General features: G+C 34.1%; 3 protein-coding genes and 1 non-coding gene across 7 annotated transcripts; 2 read left to right on the forward strand and 2 right to left on the reverse strand.

Moving 5' to 3' along the window:
* The first annotated feature begins 56 nt into the window (after positions 1 to 56).
* LOC123899148 (auxin-responsive protein IAA16-like) lies at positions 57 to 2,184 on the forward strand. 2 transcript variants are annotated; one of them, XM_045950209.1, is made up of 3 exons: positions 57 to 334; positions 655 to 715; positions 1,860 to 2,184. In XM_045950209.1, the coding sequence occupies exons 1-3, from the start codon at positions 257 to 259 to the stop codon at positions 1,964 to 1,966; spliced, it is 246 nt and encodes an 81-aa protein (XP_045806165.1). In that variant the 5' UTR covers positions 57 to 256; the 3' UTR covers positions 1,967 to 2,184. The 2 variants fall into 2 exon arrangements, 1 of the variants encoding a protein (XP_045806165.1); XR_006805519.1 differs by lacking the exons at positions 57 to 334; positions 1,860 to 2,184 and adding an exon at positions 986 to 1,833 and having other exon boundaries at positions 654 to 715.
* LOC123900242 lies at positions 1,396 to 1,512 on the forward strand. Its single transcript, XR_006805893.1, has one exon. It is a non-coding gene; the product is annotated as a U5 spliceosomal RNA (small nuclear RNA).
* A 1,956-nt stretch (positions 2,185 to 4,140) lies between the features above and the next one.
* LOC123898303 (golgin candidate 5) lies at positions 4,141 to 14,245 on the reverse strand. 3 transcript variants are annotated; one of them, XM_045949226.1, is made up of 21 exons: positions 13,923 to 14,245; positions 13,509 to 13,667; positions 12,260 to 13,278; positions 11,333 to 11,404; positions 10,107 to 10,181; positions 9,613 to 9,727; positions 8,519 to 8,580; positions 8,378 to 8,425; positions 7,805 to 8,089; positions 7,655 to 7,714; positions 7,439 to 7,522; positions 7,281 to 7,346; positions 7,097 to 7,195; positions 6,915 to 7,016; positions 6,798 to 6,827; positions 6,276 to 6,390; positions 5,976 to 6,196; positions 5,515 to 5,574; positions 5,141 to 5,254; positions 4,666 to 4,740; positions 4,141 to 4,554 (listed from the first exon to the last, which is right to left on the reverse strand). In XM_045949226.1, exons 2-21 carry the CDS (start codon positions 13,657 to 13,659, stop codon positions 4,519 to 4,521), a joined length of 2,889 nt encoding a protein of 962 aa, XP_045805182.1. In that variant the 5' UTR covers positions 13,660 to 13,667; positions 13,923 to 14,245; the 3' UTR covers positions 4,141 to 4,518. The 3 variants fall into 3 exon arrangements, with proteins under 3 accessions (XP_045805182.1, XP_045805180.1, XP_045805181.1); XM_045949224.1 differs by having other exon boundaries at positions 4,141 to 4,361; positions 4,486 to 4,554; positions 6,798 to 7,016; positions 13,923 to 14,244; XM_045949225.1 differs by having other exon boundaries at positions 6,798 to 7,016; positions 7,311 to 7,346; positions 13,923 to 14,244.
* Positions 14,246 to 16,103: 1,858 nt separating this feature from the next.
* On the reverse strand, positions 16,104 to 20,002 carry LOC123899704 (putative pentatricopeptide repeat-containing protein At3g23330). The gene is made up of 2 exons (XM_045950918.1): positions 16,481 to 20,002; positions 16,104 to 16,389 (listed from the first exon to the last, which is right to left on the reverse strand). Exon 1 carries the CDS (start codon positions 19,690 to 19,692, stop codon positions 17,821 to 17,823), a length of 1,872 nt encoding a protein of 623 aa, XP_045806874.1. The 5' UTR covers positions 19,693 to 20,002; the 3' UTR covers positions 16,104 to 16,389; positions 16,481 to 17,820.
* Positions 20,003 to 24,113: the final 4,111 nt, after the last annotated feature.

Raw genomic sequence — 24,113 nt, forward strand, 5'->3', positions numbered from 1 at the left:
TTAAGAAACTTATTTTGATTTTTGATACACCTTTTGTTAACAAGCTGTGAAATTAATGACATGATCTATATCAATAAAGTTTCCTAGCTTAACTTACTTATCTAGACCTTGTTTGGATACACAGTTAATTAAGTGTTTATGTATATAACCATTTTGTGCTCTAATGTATGCCTATTCCTAAAATCAGGTCAATGCAATTCTCCTGGACTTCCTGGAAAAGATGGACTAAGTGAGAGCTCTTTGAGGGATCTTCTTCATGGATCTAAATATGTTCTTACATATATATGAAGATAAAGATGGAAATTGGATGCTTGTAGGTGATGTTCCTTGGGGGTAAGTTATTTCTTTTTAGGCGCTGTTTGGATAAACAAACTTAATTAAGCGCTTTTAGCATAATCATGTATCATATAATTGCTTATGTATTAAGCTATATCTGTAACAAAAGATAAAATAAGTTAAACTTTGTTCGTATATGCTATAAGCTATTTTCATAAGCTATCATGAAGAACTTATGAAAAATAAACTGAAAACAACTTATGGACATGTCATAAGTTGTTCCTATAAGCTCTCCGAAACACTTTCATATTGAAGCTTATGTTAAATCATGATAGTCCAATGGTTGAACTGACTTAGTTAAATTGTTGCTTGATGCAGATGTTCGCTGACTCGTGTAGGAGACTAAGGATCATGAAAGGCTCCGAGGCAATTGGGCTAGGTATGAAAGGTTAAACTCTAGGTTCTTCTAAGGAAGTTTTAAACAAATTCTTGCTTTAAGTTTAAACTCTCCATATCAAATTGTTGTCTTTTTAAATTGTTACCTTAACATATGCCGGGGTTGTATTTGGTTCTGTGCAGTAATTAAGTATTATGCTCGTGCTACAATTATTCTATTATAAATATCTTGTAATCTTTGATATGGATCACTAGTTTTATATTAGAGTGCAAGAATTGCTGAAAAATATGTTGATTATTATCTTGGTTGCAGCTCCAAGAGGTATCCAAAAATCTTGGAGCCAATACTAGTGCAGAAAATTCTGTTGGACCAAAGTGGAGACTTAACTGATATGCATATATAATGGTTTTTAAGCACGTTTGAGTTAATTATGGTTATGTTCCAAATCAAAAATATATGTATAACTTAGACATGTCAATCTGTAATTCACTTCTGCCTGCTACAGAAGTATCATCACATAGCATGAGATTCTAAACTTAGACAAGTTTTCATATTAATTGGTTGTGTACATATACAAGGATGTTACAAAGTATGGTAAACAAGGTATTTGTCTTTCTTTAATTGCCCATATTGTTTTATCAAAGCCCACATCGGCTGCAGCATATATGAAAGTAAACTGCTTACTGTATAAATAATATGAGCCTGCTTATGTTGAAATACGGAACCGTGTGATGAGCACAAAGTGAACTATTCTTTCGCCTTTTACTAAAGAATACCGTGTGCTCTTCACTGATAGCGGTATACACGTATTTTTGAAAGTGTTCTCTAAATAGAGAGCACTGCATTGATAGTTAAAATTTTGAAATAAAATGTTTTTAATGAAATGCAAGTTTTTTAATTGTTTTGAATTATATTACTTGGCTATCTTGAAATATTGAATTTAGTATTTGTTAAGCTTTGGATTAAATTAATCATAAACTGTTTAAAATGAAGAAATTATATATAATTAATCAACAAAGTAAACAATTAACAAGTTGCTGACATATGGTGATGAAATCTTTGACCTGTGAGCTCAACTAAGATGTCTATGCAACTCTTGTTACATTATGCTGAGAAAGGTATATCTGCATATATTCAACTTGTATTCATTGCTTCTTGAAACTAATGTGTAAGCTGAATCTTGCAGAGAGTGGGCCATATCAGGACAAAGCCAAAGCCATCTACAAAGAATTGAGGAGCAATTTAATTAGGTGCCATTTGAGTTTGTTTAAAAAGCTATTGGTTGGTTTTTAAAACGATACTGCAGAAATATGATCCGCAATTATCATCAGACTGGATTTTTTGTGGGAGCAGTAGTGTTAATCATAGCAGAAGCATATGACACGATATAGGAGGAACACTCTTCCCAGCTTTCATTCACAACCACCACCGAGGCAATATGACGTTCCAGTTTCTATTAATTTCTAAAGCCTCCGAAATACCTGTATGATGGATGTGGAACAAATTTAGCATAGAGGGGGTCATTGAATTTCCGTATGCTTGAATTTAGAGACGTATGCTTGAATTTCTGCCAAGGCGTCTCTCTTGTTTTTAATGACCTTAACTGCAACATCTCTAAATTGGTGTTTTGCTTCCCATACATTGTCTGCAAGCGGCTCAAACTTTTCAATTTCTAGACCACTTACAAGTGTGTCATCTAGCAATAGGAATAAAATCAGCTTATCAAAACTATATATGAATGGACAAAATATGGTTATTACTGTAAAAACCATATTTTGTCCATTCATATATAGTTTTGATACAGGAAGCTGAACTTACCTGTGCTGTCAATTTGACCAACTCTTCAGCAAGAGAATCACGAATAGATTCCAGTGATGCCTGGAATTTTTGTTATTAAAAAAAACGTCAACAACATTATACCCCAAATATAAAAATGACATTGACATCAACCTCAAATGATGCAATAGCTTAATATAAATTAAATTACTCAAACATTAAGAGAAATTCTCAATGACAAGAAAAATTGGAGCTATGAACTTGAAGGTATGATGCCAAATACTACCTCCATTCATTTTTTTAAGAGACAAGTCACTTTTTAGATTCATTGAATAATTGATGTATCTGATCTATATTATAGACCAAATTCATCAGCCGTTCAAAAAAATAAAAAATAGGCCAAATTCATCAATTATCCAATGAATCTAAAAGTGAATTGTCTCCTATAAAAAGATAATTACACAGGAATAAAATTACACTAGGTGTGAATTCATGGATTGGACAGAATAAAATAAAATGAGATACTATAATACAAATTAGGGTGAATCTGTTTTAGACTTGTGACATTTAACACATCCAAATAAATAATGAAGATGAAACACAAGACGCTGAGAATTTACTTACCAGATGCTGTTTTTATACCCAAAATTCATAATAGTACTATGTCACCATTCCACTAAACAGATAATTAAAGTAAACCAATAAAATTAAAATAACATAAATTAAAATAAAAAGAAACAGTATAGTAATATTGAATGCATTTATTTCTTCCTCTGTCCTCTCCTATAATTGGTTAGGATAAGTAATAATATAGTATTTTTTATGTAATAAAAATGTTTGTGTTTTTCATTTTTTATATAAAAGTAAACAAGTACATTGTTAATACTCTACTGATAATTTTTTTTTTTTTTTTTGACAATACTCTCCTGATTAATTAAGTGGAATTGTACGGAGGTATTTTTTTGTCGCACAAACTCCCATTCAAAGATTTTTACTAATATTTTTGAGGCAATAAACTATGCTTTTCTCACTTCTACTAAAAATCATTTTCTTCAAAAAGAACATGAACACTATAAACTATACTTTTTTCTTTATTTTATTAAAAATGATTTACTTGATAAGTTAATCATAGTAGCTTTTTATTTTTAGCATAACAAACAGCCAACGGGCTCATAATCAATCATTTTATTTATTTTATCTTGGTAAAATTACACTGCAGGTTCTTTATCTTAATTTTTTGTAACACTTTGATCCTTTATTTTTTTTTTAACATTTTGGTCCTTTATTTTTTATTTGTAACACTTTGGGTCTTTATCTTTTTTATTTGTAACACTTTAGTCCTTTTTTTGTAACACTTTGGTCCTTATCTTATTTATTTATAAAAAAATAAATGACCTAAATGTTACAAATAAAAAATAATAAAGGACCATAGTGTTACAAAAATATTAGATAAAATACCTGATGTAATTTTGCCTTTTATCTTTGATTCTCAGGATCATTAACATGTAATTTCAAACCCCTACAGCTCCACTATCAACAATAAAACATAAAACTTAAGACAGAAATCTAGATCCAATAAAAAGATTTATTTAAAAATACATTTTATGTTGTAATGTCATAAAATCGTAATAGGTATTCAAATAATACATACACCAACTGATTTGCATTGAAAAAGGGAGGACCAAGAGAAGGAAGAAAAACAGAACATAGATCACAGGTTCAAAGGAATATATATTTTGTTTGTTTGTATCATCACACACTCGAAAAAATCCCTATATCTCTTGGTGAGAAGATTCTCACACACTATACAACATTCCCCAAGTCATAATACAAATCATATTTAGCAAAGGGAGAACACCATCAATATATGTTGCTCAGATAAACAAAGTATAAATCCTTCTTGATTGAAGACCTGAAAGGAATCATTCTTCAGAGACTAAAGGCACTAATCTCCAATGTACTGTTATTGTGCCAATTGACATCATACACAGCTCGGAGAAATAGCCATCACAAAATGGTTGCTAGACACTACTAACCTTTCCGATCTCCCAGCCCTTTCTTCGGCAAAATTAGGTGTTACCCATTGATGAACTCATTATCTGGATCTGAAAGAAAAATATATAGCATGGTTAGATAAAAGAAAATACTGAACATTCTGAGAAGTGATAAAAGGATACCTAGGGCTTCTAAGTCGGAAAAGATCTTGCTTAACGTACCTTATTCACAAGTAAGTTGACTTGTTCTCTGTACATTTCCTTTAAATCGACAATATCCGCACGAAGTTCCTCCAGCTGAACACATTCAACTTTGTTTAGATAGAAAGTAGATAACTTTTCTTTTTATAATTAAGTAAAAGGAAATTGGATAGAATAGTGATGGTATTTTAGAGTCAGAGGCTTGCATAACTAACTAATTTAACCCAATAATTATTTTTTCTTCTACGTCCCTTCCTGTATTTGGGGCCTAGTGTGTCTAGTGTTTTTCTATTATTTCGATTTCTCAGATTGTAAGGAAGGAGGTGAGGAATCCAGTTGTGCGATGTTTGGGCTCTTTTAAGTATTTCAAAGTTCAAACACGAGAAAATTTATAAGATGATTAAGAGTGAGAGTTCCTCCACAAATTCATACCTCAAAACAAACACCCCCTAGAATATCATTTTTAGAAAGCAAAATTAGGCAAAGTAAAAATTACCTCTTCATCACGTTCACCCATCAACTCCAAAGCAGCAGAGTGCCTCCTCCTCAGTGCTTCTAGCTCCGATCTTAAGCCAGGGAGCACAGCAGCCTCTCCACGCAACTTTTCACACTGCAGTATAGATATACAGACTGTGGTTAACAAGGAAATGGACCAGAGGATAATTGTTAATAGTTATTATAATAAGTTACTAGGGTTTAGTCTTGAGTATATGAGCTTGGCCCGTGCTTTTCTTATGCATTACTCTCTTAACCTAGTAACTAGTAATATAAATATGAGGGTCACTACACATTGTAGTGTATCCCGTTATAATATTCTCATGTCTCCTCTCTTTCTCTTTCTACAGTAATTATACAGGAAGCTGAACTTACCTGTGCTGTCAATTTGACCAACTCTTCAGCAAGAGAATCACGAATAGATTCCAGTGATGCCTGGAATTTTTGTTATTAAAAAAAACGTAAACAACATTATACCCCAAATATAAAAATGACATTGACATCAACCTCAAATGATGCAATAGCTTAATATAAATTAAATTACTTAAACATTAGGAGAAATTCTCAATGACAAGAAAAATTGGAGCTATGAACTTGAAGGTATGATGCCAAATACTACCTCCATTCATTTTTTTAAGAGACAAGTCACTTTTTAGATTCATTGAATAATTGATGTATCTGATCTATATTATAGACCAAATTCATCAGCCGTTCAAAAAAATAAAAAATAGACCAAATTCATCAATTATCCAATGAATCTAAAAGTGAATTGTCTCCTATAAAAAGGAACAGAGGTTAAACGTTAAACTAGAGAGATCGATGGCAAAAAATCATACCAGGCGTGACATATATGAAGCAAGTTCACCCTCCTTCTGACGAAGTGCAGCCTCAAAAGAACTGGGTGTCATGCTCTTCATATAGTAAGGACTCATACTTAGTTCTCCTGGGTTTCTCCGCTCAGAAAAACTGTCGGATGAATCCAGTGATGCTTGAAGAAAATAGCTTTCTTCCCAGCTTCCCAGAGAGGTTGTACTAGATAATTTTCGGGCCGGATTCCCTACATCATGAAGTATATTATAGAAAATATGACAGGCAAGACTGAGCCTAGTGATATAAAGAGAAGCAGAGCATCACACCATTCTCAAAAGCAGAATTATGCTTTGTTGGGGGAGTTTGATCTGATGATGGGACAGAATGAACACGAACGGTCCTCTCCAGATCTGATCGAGCAGCTTTTTCTTTTTCTATTTCCTGGCAAAAATGACAAAAAATAATCACAAAGGTAAGATGGATGGAATTTAACATTGTTACCAGCAATACCATATCCAATCAATTTTTTGTTTTTATTTTCATACATGGTTTCGTTCCATAGATTTCTCAAATATTCTACATCATGTTTATATTTGTTATATCCCAAGCATCCACACAGCATTTCAAAAGTACCTTGAAAAACCAAGTTGACTTTCTTTTGTTACATTTCTCAGAAATATTCATCAGCATAAGCCAAATATATACCTCTTTGGCTGGTGCATTCAATGACCCAAGTAATGTAAGAATTAAAAGACAAGAGAAATTTAATGCAATAAGAAACCGGGAGCTTCATATAACAAGGATATCACTTAACAATGCCAGTTTGAAACCATAAGCAGAAACTCTACCTGCTGAAGACGCTCCCTGTGCATCAATGCCTCCGTCAACTCATGTTTGTGTTTCTGTCTTATGTCTCTAATTTCTTCCTCAAGCTGTCTCGCACGACCTTCTTGAGTGTCAGCTTCCTCCTTTGCAGCAAGATATTCCTGCCTACTTTCAGCTGCCCTTTGTCTTTCTTTTTCCAGGGTCTTACTTAATTGAGTTTGTTCTGCCCTAAGGCATGAAATCTGAAATTCATTATTGAAGTTAGTCACATGTACACAAAACCATCATTAAGGACATGATTTCACTCAAGAAATTTCAGAACCTGAGCCTCAAGAACATTAATTCGAGACAAGGTTTGAGATAAGCGATCATTCACAGATCGCTCTCTTTCCTCAGCAGTTGCAGCTTTAGCCTCAGCTTCCTGTAGAGTTAATTGAAAAATATAAATACAATAATATAGAGTAGGAAAGATTCTAAAAGTTAAAAATAAAAAGTATTCTGAAGACCTGAAGTCGAGAATTAAGACTTCTTTCAACAGCAGCCCAAGCTTCGGCTCTTCTGGCATTTGTTTCCTGTTATCAGGTGAATTCTAGTCTTAGTACAGATCCCACTTAGCAGAACAAAAAACAGAAGGAAAAGTAATTTTTTATCATATGTTTATTACCTGCATGGCTTCAATTTGCCTTAAAAGCGGCCTTGTAGATTCTGGAACTTGCGTAATCAGTTCTTCACACCGTCTTTCACTTGCCTAGCAAAAGCAAGTCAAATTAGAAAACTACCAAAAGCACAAACACGGCTGCTAAACTATAATAAAACAAGGAAAAGCAAAACCATCAAAAGTTAAATAACTGAACAACAATCAGAAAGCAGGGGAGCAGACCTGGTAACGCTTTTGAAGATCCTCAATGTCTCTACAAAGCATGTCTTCTTTGAAGACAGCCTGAATATGGATGAAGGAAACAGTTGAATTAAAAGCAATATCCTGAGAAAGTCAACTTAGTAGAAAAGAGACAGAAAACACAACGAAAACCTGCTGTTCCTTTCTACTTAATGTTTGTCTCAGCTCTTCGAGTGCCTGGACCAGCATAGATTCACGTTCCTCGGCTTCTCTTAGACGACTCTCTAGCTCAGTTCTTGCTTCATTGTTGGCCCGTGCCTCTGCTAATGCTTCAGCCTCCTTAGCAGCAGCCAAAGCATTAGTGTAATACTCTTTCTGCTCTGCAAGTTCATTTTGATGTTTTTCTATTGTTTCTTGCAACAACTTCTCTGTAGCTGTCTTGTCCCTCTTGATACTTTCTACTTTATTCTCCTCTACCTGGATTGCATGACATTAATCAAACAGCAGCTTAAATTAGAAATCCACATAAATATTAGGATTGTCAACACCTACTGCTTTAAAAAGGGATTTGATGCTTTCCAATGACAAAGAGGATCCACAGTAGGCAGTAGCACACAAGAATAAATCATAAATTACACTTAAGACAAGATGGGATTTTTACAGTCAAACTATACCATGAAGAAAATATTTGGCAACAGAATAATAACTTTCAAAAAAGTAGCATGCAAATAATAACTTTCAATAATGCTCTTGGTATTCAGTTACCTGAAGTTTAGTAGTCAAACCTTTTTTCTCCTCCTCAAGATCTCTAATCTAGCTTTCATGAAAAAAGGTAAATATAAGGTTTATTATTTACGCATAGAAAATGATTTAAGTTTGGGAAGATACAATAAGTACTCTGCATACCTGAGCCCTAAGTTTCCTTATCGTAGATTCTTGTGTGGCCTGCTTTTTAGAAAGTTCTTCACCTGAGATGAGAGAAAATTTAATATGAAAGGGCTCCGTAATAGCTAGTAATTAACCTGTTGGCATGCTTCAATGGATAATGTTTTTGAAGAATGGTTATCAAAAGAATACCTAATTTTTGAATCATGAATTAAATCTTATTATGAATAGTAAGATACATTATCAATAAAAATATTTCAAGATTCAAGTCAATTGACATGGGCAAAAGCATAAACTAGTGCACACAAACCTCAAAATAATTCAAGATTCAAGTCAAAAATCAAAATGACAAAAAAAAAAGGGCTAGCTACACACAGGTGACAAGAAAAAAGTGATTGGCTTCACAAAGTTCAGGGGAAACCTCTGTGTGTGATTCATCTGGATTCATCATAATGAATCGAGATTCATAGATACTAATACCAAGCTATGAGGAACAAAGGTTTTGTAAAACTACGCATTAATGGAACCACCTCAATTGAATCTGTCAAAACCCACGCAGCACCCACATCCAAATGCCCCCCAAAAACAAAAAGCCACACATTCGGACTTGTGCTAGAATCTCGATATATTAAAAGAGTTGTTGATAGACTACATGTTTGGATTTTAGAGATATAAAATTTATAAACCCGTGGAATTTAATAGAGCTCACACCCCCATCAATTACCATCAACACACCAACTGCAATTCCATCAAGGAGGCCTCAAATCAAATATTTCGTAGGGCCAAGCAAAGTGGCCGACTAAAATTTTACAAAATGGATGACGAAACTTCATAATTCAATAAGTAGGAGAAGATAGTCTAAGTGAAGGTTTTGTCAAAGCATTTATTAATTTGATGACTATGAATATTCATCCTTAGTGCTACAGTATTTGTCCAAAGAACTATCCACCGGAAAAATTCAGTGTTAGTTTTTATCCTTTCAGAAGTTGCTGACATACATCTAAAAGAAACACCCATATAATCAACCCTAACAAAACACATAAAAAAAACAACAAAGTTTTGTATCCCCTGAAGTCGGGATAATACAGATTTTGGTTGATTTCAGATTATGTTACCTTCTGCCATAACTTGATTAATTATTTCATCCTTTTCCTTCAATAGAGCAGCTGCATCACTTTTTTTATTCTGCTCTCGGCGAAGCGTATCCCTTTCCTTGGTGAGGGCATAAATCTGCAATTTAACACAAAATGTATGGAGTGGAGTCAATAACAGTTTTCAATAAAAGTGTACACTAAAAACATATACGTAATATCCAATAATCCTCTTTGATAAATCACAAATTTCAAAATCCAAAATGAATTTCTAACACCAACCTGCAATGCTTATAATACATTCACAGTGCTTTCGTCCCCATAAAATATTTTTGGCTAATAGGACTTCTGTCATTTATTACACAATATATTGTTTTCTATGGCAAAAATTTCAATCATAACTTTGATGTAAAGATTGAAAATGCTATACACAACTTCAGAACAAATCATTTTGAGTTATATTATTGAAAACTTTGTTGATTAAAAACCGGAAACATAAGATTTATGACAAGTGATACCTTTCTCTCAAGAGTTGAAACCCTATGATGGTATTCCTCTCGCAAAGACTCGACTTCAGCTTCATTGGATTTTCTCTGCTCCACAATTATCAATAATTAAATAGAAATATTTGAAGAAAGTGGGGCACAGGACACATGATAAAAACAGAAACAGAGCATGATAACTAATTAGGTTACAAAAATACCAAATGATTTTCAAATAGAGAATGTACAAAAGAAAACTAATACATAGCGTACGAGGAAAAAATATCCAAAAGATTACAATAAAATAATCAATGTGACAACAAGACCACAAGGACAATATCTAAAAAGGGATACATTTTTTATACCACCAGAACTGACGCGATGAATAAGGAAGATAAACCTAAGAAAATCCTAAATTCGATAGTTTATTTAAAAAATGTCTACTGCACTACATCATATATCATCAACATCGACACATAAACATCCTTCAGCTCATATTTTGCACAACAGTGGCTAATATCCCTTTTTAATTTGCATACATAATCCATTAGTTGTTTCCATAATGCTAGAGTATGTTGGAAAAGATTCGTCGTTAGCATCCTATGCCACAAAGGCAGGGACAAGTACTAGCTCCAATACAGTAAGGAGGCTGAGAACTGACAGTGCAGGCAAGGACAAAGTAGATGACAACAATAGAAAAAGGAGGAGAAAAGGGATGTATTTTGGTTGTGATGAAGTTCAGCATTGAGCACCTTTCACATCTTAGAGAAATGGTCAAGGACTCGTGGTGGATAATGACATAGAAAAGGAAGATAGGATAACTAAAGAGGAAGTTGTTCAGAGCAGGGTTTACAAGACAAAGTGAAACTTCTAAATTTCAGTGTAGAACTGCAGATATCATACACAACATATAGTTAAAACAAAAAAGAGTGTATTTTAGGAAGAAGAGGAATCAGCCAGATGAGGAGAGTTCATAATTGAATTGAATAACATTATAAATAATTGTAATTGATTGACAAATAACAGAATGTATGTCACAAGGGAAAGAGAGGGAGGGAGGCTATTGTGTCATTGAGAGTGCGGGAGATCAGGGCTCTCAAATTCCCTAAGCTGTGTAATTCATTTTCTTTGCCTCACATTTGAGTAGAGAGCCCTCACTGTTAAAGGAAATTCTTTCATTTGATATCAGTTGATTGTATAAAAAACTGAATATTAAAGCAAAACATGATCCTAACTACAATGCATTGAAAAAATAAATATACCTTTAAATCTTCAATTAAAGCTTTGAATTGTTCATTCTCATTCATCAATTTTGCTATCTCATCAGCTTTAGCCTGTAAAAAGAGAACCAAGGGTAAAAATTGCAACAAGATATACAGCACTCTCATGGCTGCAAAAATTGTACATAAGAGATAAACGCTGGGAACATAATTAGACAAGACATATAGCTTTTTGAAAATAGCGAAACATTAATTAAGAAAAAACAATCAAATGATTTTTCACCAGTAACAATTGCTAGTTAGAAGATCTAAGTTGGTTATAGATGAAGAAAAGGAGTGCAATGGAGCAGGAAAACAAATTAAAATAAAATTAATTAGAAACTTAGCTATTTTAACACCACAGAGCAATTTTATGATCTCAGTTTAATGTAAGAAGCCAAGCAAAATACCCTCTTAGGCCATAACCAATAAGAAAAGGACAGTTAGGACAAGAAGAAACTTCTTAATCATAACAAAGCCTGCCAAGAGACCATATGATCATTCATCATAGTTTTCACACATAAAATGTAACAACATCTGAACCCTCAAGTGACTTATCGTCTGGGAGCTAGTAACATAAAAATGAATATGCATCACAAAAGCTTTTGTTGCGGATACCAAAAAGAAAAAATGTGTGACATATATCTCTCAATCAGTCTACAACAAAGCAAGAAGGCGTATTTATGACAAACTAATTAGAAACTTTAACAAAGAAGAAAGGTACAATAGCAGAACAAAACTTCTTTGCTATAGTAATAGCTACCTAGAGGCCACGGGAACATTAGCTTTCATGCTAGAAAAATAACAAGATCTGAATCCTACATTGTTTTCCATCTGGACACTTAGAACAATATTCTTTTCATCCGGACACTTGCAACAAGAATGAATGTGCTTATTTCTTTAAAGAATATGCACAGTAATGTGAAATACCTGAGCTTGTCTTGCAGCACCTTGTAGTGCTGCCTCCATCATCTTCATCTCCTTTTTCACCTTCTCCAGTTCAAGTATGGAATCTGAGTCAGGCATATTTTTTATAGAATTCAAATGTTGCTCTTTTATGTCAGTTTCAATATTATTGGCAAGATGGTTCCTTTCAGTTTCTTTAACGGTTGTTTCATTGTCATGTGAAAGCAAGTCAGGTGCCACCTCAGACGACTCATCTGGAGCAGCACTGGACTGGTCTTCATTAAATAATTGATTGATGCTATTGCTTTCGACAGAAGCTACAGAATGTAGAACAGAAGTGTCTGCATCATCTCTTTTCTCAGTATTGTCTGATGCCTCATCAGGTCGAACAGAAGAAATTCTCTCTACACTTTCCTCTGCTTGTACCCTCTCTTCTTCTTTACTCTCCTCTTCTGTCTCGACTTCAACAGTCTCATGCACATCACTAGTACCATGAGACTCACCAAGCTCACTATTACTACCCTCAACTACATAATCTCCAAGATTAGAAACCGTGGGTAGCAACATCACTGGACTTTCCAATGCTCCGACTCCAGCAATCTCTTTCTCTTGAGGACTGCTAATGGAATCTGAATTCTCGGACTTCTGAATGGGAGATTCAGGCAATTCAACAGGCATCTCCGGTAACTCATGTTCGTCCTTTCCGTGCTCCAAATCCTGTGCAGTTGTCCCATCTGCTGACTCTGCATGCTCACCATCTTCTTCTGCCTCGTGCACTTTATTGTCCTCTTGAATTGTGGTTTCCTCAGCTTCCACGTTGTCTCTTTTATCAGTTTCAACGGCTTCTTTTCCCTCAGCCACAGGAACATGATCGAGAGACTCGGGTTTTTCCACCGACATCTCAGTTTCAGATTCCTGCCGAGAGGATTCAATATTTTCAGATGTTTCTTCACCATCTTCCTCACTTTTGTTCCCTATAAGGGCCATTACAGGGTTAAATAATGCTTTCCTGTCAGCAGGTATAGGCGGCCATAATCCCGAAGCTGGAAAACGAAAAACAACGGGCACATCTCTAATCAATGTAAAAACTAATAACACCCCACCTTAAAAACAGACATAAAATCCAACAATTCAAAATTCCTATCTACAAAACTTAACAGACTATGCAGATACCTAAATCATAAATTTCATTTCATAATCATACTCATTTCAATCCATTCAGAACTTCATAAAACAAAGATAAGCAATACAAATGATCTGAAATAGAAATTACCTTCATTATTACTAGATTCCCCTTTCTCTTCAAAACCAAGAGCAGTATCAAAATTCTTCTCAATACTCTTCACACTCTCCTGAAGCTTATTAACCGCTCCCGCCAAATCAGGGAAGTTCCCCCATGCATTTTTCGCATTAAACCACGCCATTACAAAACCTAAACACCAAAATAAACTCAAAACTCTAATCCACAACACTACCAATTCAAAATCAAAATAAAAACACCTTTGAAATCCTTACTCTATTCAAATTTCAAATCAGATCCCAAAATAATCATAAAAAACACATCAATATATAAAATAAATAAATCTATTACAAGGTAAATCTGAAACCGGATATTTCTCAAAATGAAAGAGATCAATGCAGCAGATAGAGAATGAATTGAATTGAGAAAAAGATAAGATCCAGTTACCTTAATGAATGCGTAAGATTCAGGAATCAGATCATAGTTATAGAAATTGTTGAGCTACAAGTTAATTTATCGAGTTTGGTGAAGAAATGAATCATTGAAAATGGACAAAAAATGAAGATTGTTGGTGAAAATTGAATAATAAGAAATTGATGAATTAGGGTTACGTGTGCGAGTTATGTAAGGAAAAGTGAGTGGCGATTTTGGAAAGCGGGAATGGAGGTTCGATTTGATGAGTTATGCAAAAACTGAGATGGTGGATCTTTCTACAACGCTATTCTAATTTCTTCCTTACACTTTTTCGTGACGAGTGTAACGATGTCGTTTTAATGTTTCTAATTTTCTTTAAATTTTTTAATTATTTGGCTTAACTATACATTTGGTCCCTCACGTTTATTTTAGGTTTCAATTTGGTCCCTTACGTTTAAAAAGTATCAATTTGGTCCCTTACGTTTATTTTAGGTTTCAAGTTAGTCCTTTCCGTCAATTTTGTCACATGTGGCAGTCAATTTGCATATGTGGACTGACACGTGGCACTTGGACACACTGACACGTGTACTGTTCAAACGGTGTTAGTGACAAAACTAACGGAAAGGACTAACTTGAAACCTAAAATAAACGTAAGGGACCAAATTGATACTTTTTAAACATAAGGGACCAAATTGATACTTTTTAAACATAAGGACCAAATTGAAACATAAAATAAACGTAAGGGTTCAAATGTGTAGTTAAGCCTAATTATTTTGGTGGGTAGCAGCACTAGCATACATTTTTATCACAAATATTAGTATTAGATCCTTATAATGAAATCAGTGTATTTTTTTATAAGTATTATGCACGAATATAATTTTTAAAAATATTTGTTAATGTATCTAAATGAGTTTAATTGATATGCACTGACGGTGTAAAATAATTTTACACCACCGTCCAATAAATAACCATCATTTTGTCATGTCATATCAAGAAAGTGGGGTGAAGTGGAGTGATGTGGAGGAAAACATGATTGGTATTGGTTGACAGTGTAAAATTATTTTACACCGTCAGTGTATATCAATTAAATTCGTATCTAGATAGTATTATATCCTAAATTTCATAAAATTTATACATGCATTGTATTGTATTACACTCGTAATACATATATGAGCTCTGTAGTTATAAAGACACAACGGGTTTGTGACAAAAAAATATCATATTAGGGTTTATTAGAGAAAAAAAATGTAATTATTGGGTTTGATCAAGTCATGGCGAGTCAATGTCGTTGGGTCCTTTGACGAGTGTTGTATCCGTGAATCAAGGTGCTTCAAGTAGTCGTGTTACTTAGACGTTATTAATTCAACAAAACTATCATCAACATTATGCGTACAGTGAGATGAACGATTTTGGAACAATATTGGCAGAAATTGCTAAAAACAACAACATACTTATGGTTCTTGATTCATTAGATGACATAAGCAAAGACAGCAACAGAAAAATTTAACAAAATATTATTTAATCTGTCATCCGTGCTTCATATCATTGACATCTTGATTACCATGATCATTATAAACAAAGGCAGCAACATTATGAGGAAGATAATCACACTCACCGTTGCATTTGTTCATAATCATCTTAGGAATCATGATATCGAAGACATTGAGTACATGATTGGATTATAGATTGGATGCTATTTTATTAAGTTTTTCTGTTGCTGTTTATGTCATCTGATGAATCAAGAACCATAAGTATGTTAATTTTTCTGTGTTGATTTTGATAACGTGGATTTTGTGTGATTGAATATCTATTTCTATCACTAAAATGGATGCAAAACATATGATGGTTGGATGGCCATTTTTTTTATGCTTCAAGATGTTTAAGTATTCCAGTATATGTTTTTTTGGTGATATTCTGTTAACTTTTTCTGTGGTAATTTTGATAACTTGGATTTTGTGTGATTGAATTTTCATTCTTATCACTTAAAATGGATGCAGGACATATGTTATTATTGGTCGTTATTGCTCCGTGAGAGATTAATTAGCCACAGATTAAGTTTATGGCCATCATCTTGGCTTTCATATTTATAAGTTGAATATGTAACGAAGTATACCTTCACTTCAATGTTGTTTTTGATAGAGATGTTCTTCTTGGATCTTTCTTTGATGCAATATATGTATGGTTATATATGAGTTTCACTTAGTATTAATGTTTTGTGTTTGTGTGTTGATTTTTTCTTCTAAGTCGTAAATATAAAAGACAGGGTAGGACAGTTGGTGAAGAAATTACTGACCAGGTAGTTAAGAGAAAGTTATTCACCAAAAAAAAAAAAGGGGGTAAGATTATAGAATAGTATTTAGGAAGTGGAGGACATGGCCAATTGCTTGACCCTTCTATCTGAAGGACAAGTAAGTGATACAAGTTCAGTTCTTGATTCCATGGCTTGATGTCGCCCCTCCATGCCTTTGATCCACCTCCACTTGTAAAAAATTGTATTCCGCTGCAATGTTTATGCAAACGAGGAAAGCTTGAATTACAGAGCTGTGATGATATATGTTATTGTTAACCATTTACAAGTAAGATATGCTTACCTCTCTTTGTCAATTATGTGCTCCAAGCACTGGTCATGTCCATTGATGTAAGCATCAACATTATTTGACTGGATCAATGGTGAAGAAACTTTGTTAGAAATTGTAAAATGGTCATACTCATATCAATTGATGGTATGATGATCTTCCATTTTGCCTTGGATTGCACCAAAGCTGAATCAACATCCTACAAAAATTCCTTCCTGTCAGACACAGTTGACAATTTCCCTCCTTAAAGACTGCTAACATATATGTCATGATATGAAATATGTATTGATGCTAATTTAGGTCACGCGCCGAAAGTGATTGTGCAGGATATATAGACACCTCTCTGCCGTGTCAGCGTCATAGCTTTGTTACTTTGCCATGTTCAGAGTTACTCTGGAGGTTCTGCATGTTCAATGTCAGCGCTTTACAAAAAAATGTAAGGAATTAAGACCTGCTGATATAGAACCAAATGTAAGAAGTCCAAGTCCAAATATTGCTACTATAGATATACCAATAGTTGCACCCTTTGCAAGACCTGCTGATATAGAAACAAATTTAAGGTCACAAGAGGCATGTGAATATGCTTCAAGCTAAAACTAATCATCATAATACTAATACAGAAGGTCAAACCTGTTCTGCAAGATGGGAAATAAATAAGAAATGCATCAAGGAATTGAAATTAAGGGTAAGGCACATAAACCCACAGAGGGTTTAGTGAGTTCAATTTTCAAAATATCTTGATTAACAAAATCCACTAATTCTCATCAGTTTAGAGAAAAGAAGTGCCTGCTAAACCATGATGCAAAAAATTAGGAGCAATAGCATCTCTAGCCTTCAAAGAATTAACTGATCTCAAACCAACTTCAGCAACCATTTCATCATCAATAACATCAACCTTAAGTTCATGATCCATTTTCTCACCTTTCATCTCACAAATATTATGCAAAAGACAAAAAACACCAAGAACAATAGGCAAATCTTGAAGCTTAACCTTTCATCAATAAAGTTTTTGTAGGGATGAAAACAAGTGCTTTTTTCATAGGGACGAAAAACAAAAATTTCCTAATTTTATAGGGACAAAAAACATATTTTACCCTAAAAAAAAATTGGCACTTGAACTATGATTCTTAGGCTAAAACCATGCCTTTGAATTTCATATGATAGATCATTCGAACAAACAAAAATACTAATCAATAAACTCTTAGTTTAACCTTCATTTGGAGCAAAAATAATTTAGTATAACCCTTCATTAGATGAACTCATTTTACGTATGAATGAACTCAATTATTTTGGACAAAACTCTGATGTAAGAGACTGTTGTGTTGGCCAATTTTCCTAACTGGATTTCATCCTCATCACCAATGATCACCGCATGAACACATGCCATGTTTAAAATGATGATAGCGATTAACATCTCTTACAGTAATTTCCCTCTCCGTAATCTTTGAGATGAACTTAATAGCAACATGGCAGTCCTCACAAATTCGAAGATTCTTTGTTATCAAAAGCCGGGTTCCTGGCGATGTACTTATAAGTCCAAATGCAATAGCTAGTCTTTCACTGTGACTGCATACCATACTTGTTTTCTCATCTTCCTCCACATCATGGAAAACAGATCCTGTATCTGGAGCATATCCAGCTTCATGCATTAGTCCTTCTAACCTCTTCAACTCTGCATATATTGCATCAGAATTTGAGTGTGAAACATCTCCTGCAAGAAATGCATACACTTTGTTCTTTACTTCAATCCAGCTACAAGCAATGTTTTTCTTTATTCCTTTGTCTGTCATTAACTGCCTCAACTTTTCCACTCCTTCCCACTTGCCTGATTGAGCATACATGTTAGCTAAAATCACATAATTTCCAGAATCATCAGGTTCAAGCTCAATTAGTTTCTCTAAAGCTAACTCCGCCAATTCCACATTCCCATGGATTTTGCATGAATTCAGCAAAGCACCCCATACACCAGAATCTGGCTTAACACTCATATGTCTTATAAGATCATACGCCTCATCCAGTTGACCACAGTGACCAAGGAGATCAACCATGCAAGTGTAATGTTGAACTGTAGGATTGATACCATAATCCTTCACCATCAAGTTGTACAGCGCCCGTCCTTCATCCAACAAACGCCCTCGGCTGCAAGCCGCAAGAACACTGACAAAGGTTATATTATCCGGCCGAGCCTCCTTCCTCATTTTTTCAAACAAGTCCAAAGATTCAACAGAAAGACCGTGCATTGCATAACCAGTAATAATTGCATTCCACGAAACAACCCTTTTTTCCCAAAGCCGCTCAAACAAAGCACGGGCAACTTTCACAGAACCACATTTTGCATACATATCAATCAAAGCAGTTTTAACCCTGTCATTGGATTGAAATCCATTTCTCCAACCAAATCCATGGATTTCCCTCCCATAAGGGAGACATGCAATGTCAGCCGAAGATGAAACCACAGTCACAAGAGTTGCCTCGGTAGGTCTAACACCATTAGCGGCCATCTCACGGCACAACGAAAGTGATTCATCAGGGTGTCCATTTTGAGAATAAGTAGCAACCATAGAGGTCCACAACACAACATCGCGCACAACAATTGTATTAAATACGTGACGCGCATCCATCACACAACCACATTTGGCATACATGTCAATAAGGGCTGCACCTACAAAAACATCCCTCTCCCACCCATTTTTTATCACATACTCATGAATGCTCCTTCCCTCTCCAATCGCAGAAAGTGCCGAACATGCCTTAAGAACAAACGGTAAAGTGAAATTATCAGGCTTAAGACCATAGTCAAGCATGCTATGGTATAGTGAAATGGCAGTATCGTGAGGCCCATTCCAGGCATAACCCCGAATCAAAACATTCCATAGAAACAAATTCCGTTTGGGAATTTTGTCGAACAGGTTACGTGCATTTGGAAGAGAGTTAGAAACAGCGTACAGATGAACAAGTTTAGTGGCCAAGACTTCATTGTAAGCAAAACCCAGATGGAAGAATTGAGCATGGAGCTGTTTCCCTGGGTTTAATGCCTTGGAATCGATACAAGATTGGAGTAGTGAAGTGTAACAGTGGGGGGTTGGTGATGGAGAAAATGAATGAACAAAAGGGGTTTGTTGGATGGGTAATGAGTGGTACGAGGATGGAAAAACAGGGAAGAGGTTGAAAAGGAATGAAATTGTTGTTGAAGTTTGTCGTGTTTTTTGAATGGAATAAAAAGACATTGTTGTTTTGTTGAGGTTTGTTGTGTTGTGTATCTGACATACATGTTACATGGTATTGTTTCCAATGTACTATGTTGTCAATTGCTTCACTGCAAAATTGTCTGCATTGAAGGTTATACCAGGGTTTGCAGCATCATAAGTCATTCCAAATTGAGCCGTTGAACAGTGACATGGAGCAAAAATGGGGGAAAAGTTTTTAAAAACAATTTGGTTTATGACTTTGTAAATATCGCAAAAACTTCATTGACTTTATCAATTTGGAAAACTAGTTGATATATTTAGTCACTTAGTATAAATTAAGGGTGTCTCTGGTAACTCAGATAAGTTATCTTCTAGTTTATTATAGTAATAGTTTACAAGTTTGTTTTATAGAATTAAAGGTGTTTGGTAAAATTTTTGGCTTAATTAGTAAAATGGTTCATTAAAGATATTTTTGGTTTTAGATTGGTCCCTTAAAGAAAAAAGGTCCAAATAGGTCCTTAAAGAAAAAAAAAAGTCCGAATAGGTCCCTTAAAGACATCTCCGTTAATCAGTTTGGTCCTATTTAGACCTCTTTTTAGGGACCAAACTGATTAACGGAGATGTCACTAAGGGACCTATTCGGACTTTTTTCTTTAAGAGACCTATTTGGACCCTTTTTTCTTTAAGGGACCAATCTGAAACCAAAAATGTCTTTAAGGGACCATTTTACTAATTAAGCCTAAAATTTAATAGAATTATAGAATTTTTGTCGCGAATCAATTTAAGTGTGTCTTAAAAAGTTATGAACCAATTTTATGGTATACTCTAAAAATGAATATCAAGAACAATTCCAAATTACTTCTTAATTCAAAATATACATGTGAATCCAATATAACATGGACTAATGTGATAGTTATGAAGCACGGACACTCCTTAGATTAGGCGTGTGCGTGTTGGACACATGTCTGTGTCGGTGTCGACACCGACACTTATAATTATACTAAATTATGTCATTTTTTTAAATTATTATCGGTGTCAACGTGTCCGTGTCGTGTCCGGTGTCCGTGTCTATGTCCAGTGTCTATGTTTGTGTTTGTGCTTCATAAAGTATTAGTGAATAGGCAAATAAGTAAGGCGAGTGAATAGGCAAATTAGTTCAAAATTGTAAGTATCAGTGAAACTTCACTTTAATTTCACATCAATTTTACGGTATAAGAGAGCTTAATTTGCTTTTAAAATTTAGGCATCTTATGGACTAATGTGTTTGGAATTAGTTTGTGCATGTATAATTGCAATTACTAACAAATTTGTAAATAGAATGACCTAAATTTTATAGGCAAAAATTTCATAGGCAAATTAGTCTCTAGTGATCTAATATAGATTAGGATCAACGTCTAATATAACGAAAATGTCTCATTAATGTGTCTTGCACAACCGATGATAATAGAAGTTAGCGGACGACAATTTATCCATTCACAAACAACTTGATAATCAAGAAACCTAAATGATTGAAATCCCCCTCCCCCATCCCCACACCCCCCAAACCAGACAATGCAATTTATGAAAATAGTCCAAAAAATAAAACTTTTGAAATTGCATTGTTTTCCATCATCCCATCATCGGTATTAACTCATCCGTATTATATTTCTTGGTATTCACAATACAAGATAATAGACAATAATACAATGTGAGCATGAGAGAAAATTGTCAAAAAATTATTTAAAAAAATTGTTTAAATAACATTGCTCTACGGAATACGTAAACTCAAAACAAACACAAGATTTTTATAGAAGTCAACCAATTGTATCCATGTCTATGAGTGTAGAGTGATGGAAGTGATTTTCTACTATTCAAAATTAGAGTTATAGACTATATCTTGTTATTAGCGTTTGAAATCTACCTGCCACTTCACTTATACAGGCTGGCCCCGACTATTTTGAGGCCTAACCCAAATGTTAAAATCAAATCTTCAATAAAAAACACAAAAAATTCAAAAAGAAAGATCTTCGTTTAAATTATAAATAACATAGAAAATAGTCATTAACTCCCCCACCTAACGGTGAATGAGAGGGGAAACTTGAATTCAAACTCCGATCCTTACATATATATATATAATATATGATATCCCTACCAACCCAACTGAATTATATTCGCGGAGACCAGAATATTCATTCATATTCTAATAGTCACATAAAATAATATTAATAACATAAAATCATTTTCATATGTTTTTTAAAGACTTGCTACCATATAAGTTTTTTAAGCTCCAGAAAATAGAGGCTCGGCACCATAGCACACCTTGCTGGCAGGGCCTGCACTTATAGTAAGTAACCTATAATTAATCAGCCATACCCAACAATTTGGCGTTAGCTAGCTATTTATTTTAGTTTCCATCAATTGCATGAGGCATTTCATCTACTCTTCAAAGCTATCTATCTTTCAAAGTTGAATGAAAGTGGTTTAAATTTTTGTAATAACTGTAAAGAATCACACATTGATCTTTATTTGACAGAATGCAAAACATGAACGTACGTGGATCTGTATCATCCTATTATGGACTGTGTTGTCTTTATATGTAGCCTGTCAATTACCTGAATTACGTGTCGTGTTGGAAGTTACAGAACTTATAAATAAGCTTTGTTGTTATATATTTCTAACTAATTATCAATATTTTATTACTTACTAGTCTTAGGCAATGCCAATTAAGGTGTGTCATAAATCTCACTGTATTTAATTTGAGTAGGTTCTTATTTGTTTCATGCAGTGTTTTGGGAATGAATCAGGTGACTATAATTGGACACAACATTTTTTGTTACAATCTGTGTGAAGAATTCTGCTTTTATCTCTTGAGATTCTAGAGAATTAGAGATTTAAACTTGTTTAGTTGAGTTAATGCAAGTGCTAGAAAACAAAATTTCTGTTAATCTATCAAATGTAATATTTAAGAGTGATGACAAGCCAAAATTTATGTTAATCTATAGTTGAATCTCTCATTGCAAAAGCTAGCCGGAAGAGTGAGGATATCCAAGCACATTTATACATTCAACAACCCAAGAACCTGAGTAATGTGAGACTTTAAATAACTTCAACATCTACCCTCATGTCTAGCGTGAGTCTGAATCCAATTTCGACATTGCAATCCTTAACCCGATCAACTCTGATACCACGTTAAATGGGCTTGGAGCTCATCCCAAACCGAGCTCGGAGGGTGAGGGTGCCTAAACACATTTATACACTCAACATGCCAAAAACATGAGCAATGTGAGACTCCAAACAACTTCAACAATTAGTAACTCAGTGGTTTGACTCTCAACTAAAAGAGGTGTTCACATTTAATGTCTGACAATATGTACGTTGAATTAAATAAGATATTACCTCCGATTTGGAAAAACATATGGAAAACCCCAAAAAACAAAATCATGAAAGGAACATGATTACTTCTTGGCTTTCTGAGACAATATATTTATTAGTATCAAGATAAATTGGTTGCATTTGTATCCATCACTCGATATATAATGATGAAGTTTGAAGGGTAGTAATGGCAAATACCATACCCAAATACCTAATTCATTTCTAGTTTGATTGTTCAACGGGTCAGTTTAGTTTGGTTTTTGGAAGAAAAAAAAATCGAAACCAATAAAAAACTAGTTGGTTTGGTTCGATTTTACAATATCCGAACCAAATCAAATTATTTATAGACCATCTACGCATATCAATTTTGACTTGGATTCTAGTCCGAAATTCTGCAATTAATGATAGATTATAGTACACAAATTTTTTAAAAACCATCAATCTCCAAAGAGACTGTGTCTCCTCTAATCTAGTCTCCTCTAATCTAATCTTTCCCCTCGTACTTTTGTGATAGTACATAAACATACTTCCTCCGTGATAAAATATAAGTAAATTATTTTTTAAAAATTCATTGCATAATTAATGTATTTGGTCTATTTAAATATATAGAAGTACATAACCTTACTTTTCATTTTACTACTTAAAATTTCTATGATTTATAAGCCACAAGTGTAACTAGCAGTTTCTTGTTTTTTCTTTCACCTGTTGTGTTTATTTTATAGTATCTTTTTATTCTTTTGTGACCTGAAACTTAATTTGCAAGAAAGCGACAAGGGCTTTAGAACAAAGAAAGCAAGATACCCCTTTCCTATGATATTTTTTGTGTTTAATTTTTATTGCTTTCTTTAGTGGTGGATCAAAAGGGTGCATGTAATTTAAGATGAAAAAAATAAAATGAAAAAGAGATAAAGTAGAGAGAGGTGTGAAAGTAACCTCAAATTCAATTAATGCTATTCTCTATATTAGGTTTGTGCTATAATCATGTGATTGTTTCAAGCTATCTACCATTCCCAACTACTAGCTAGTATACCACGATGAAGGAAATTGCAGGAAAAAAGGATAGCATTGTGCATACCTTGGTTGAATTGTAGATATAAACTCAATCATAA

The sequence above is a fragment of the Trifolium pratense genome, linkage group LG7 (assembly GCF_020283565.1).
Source record: "Trifolium pratense cultivar HEN17-A07 linkage group LG7, ARS_RC_1.1, whole genome shotgun sequence".
In the NCBI taxonomy this organism is placed as follows: Eukaryota; Viridiplantae; Streptophyta; class Magnoliopsida; order Fabales; family Fabaceae; genus Trifolium; species Trifolium pratense.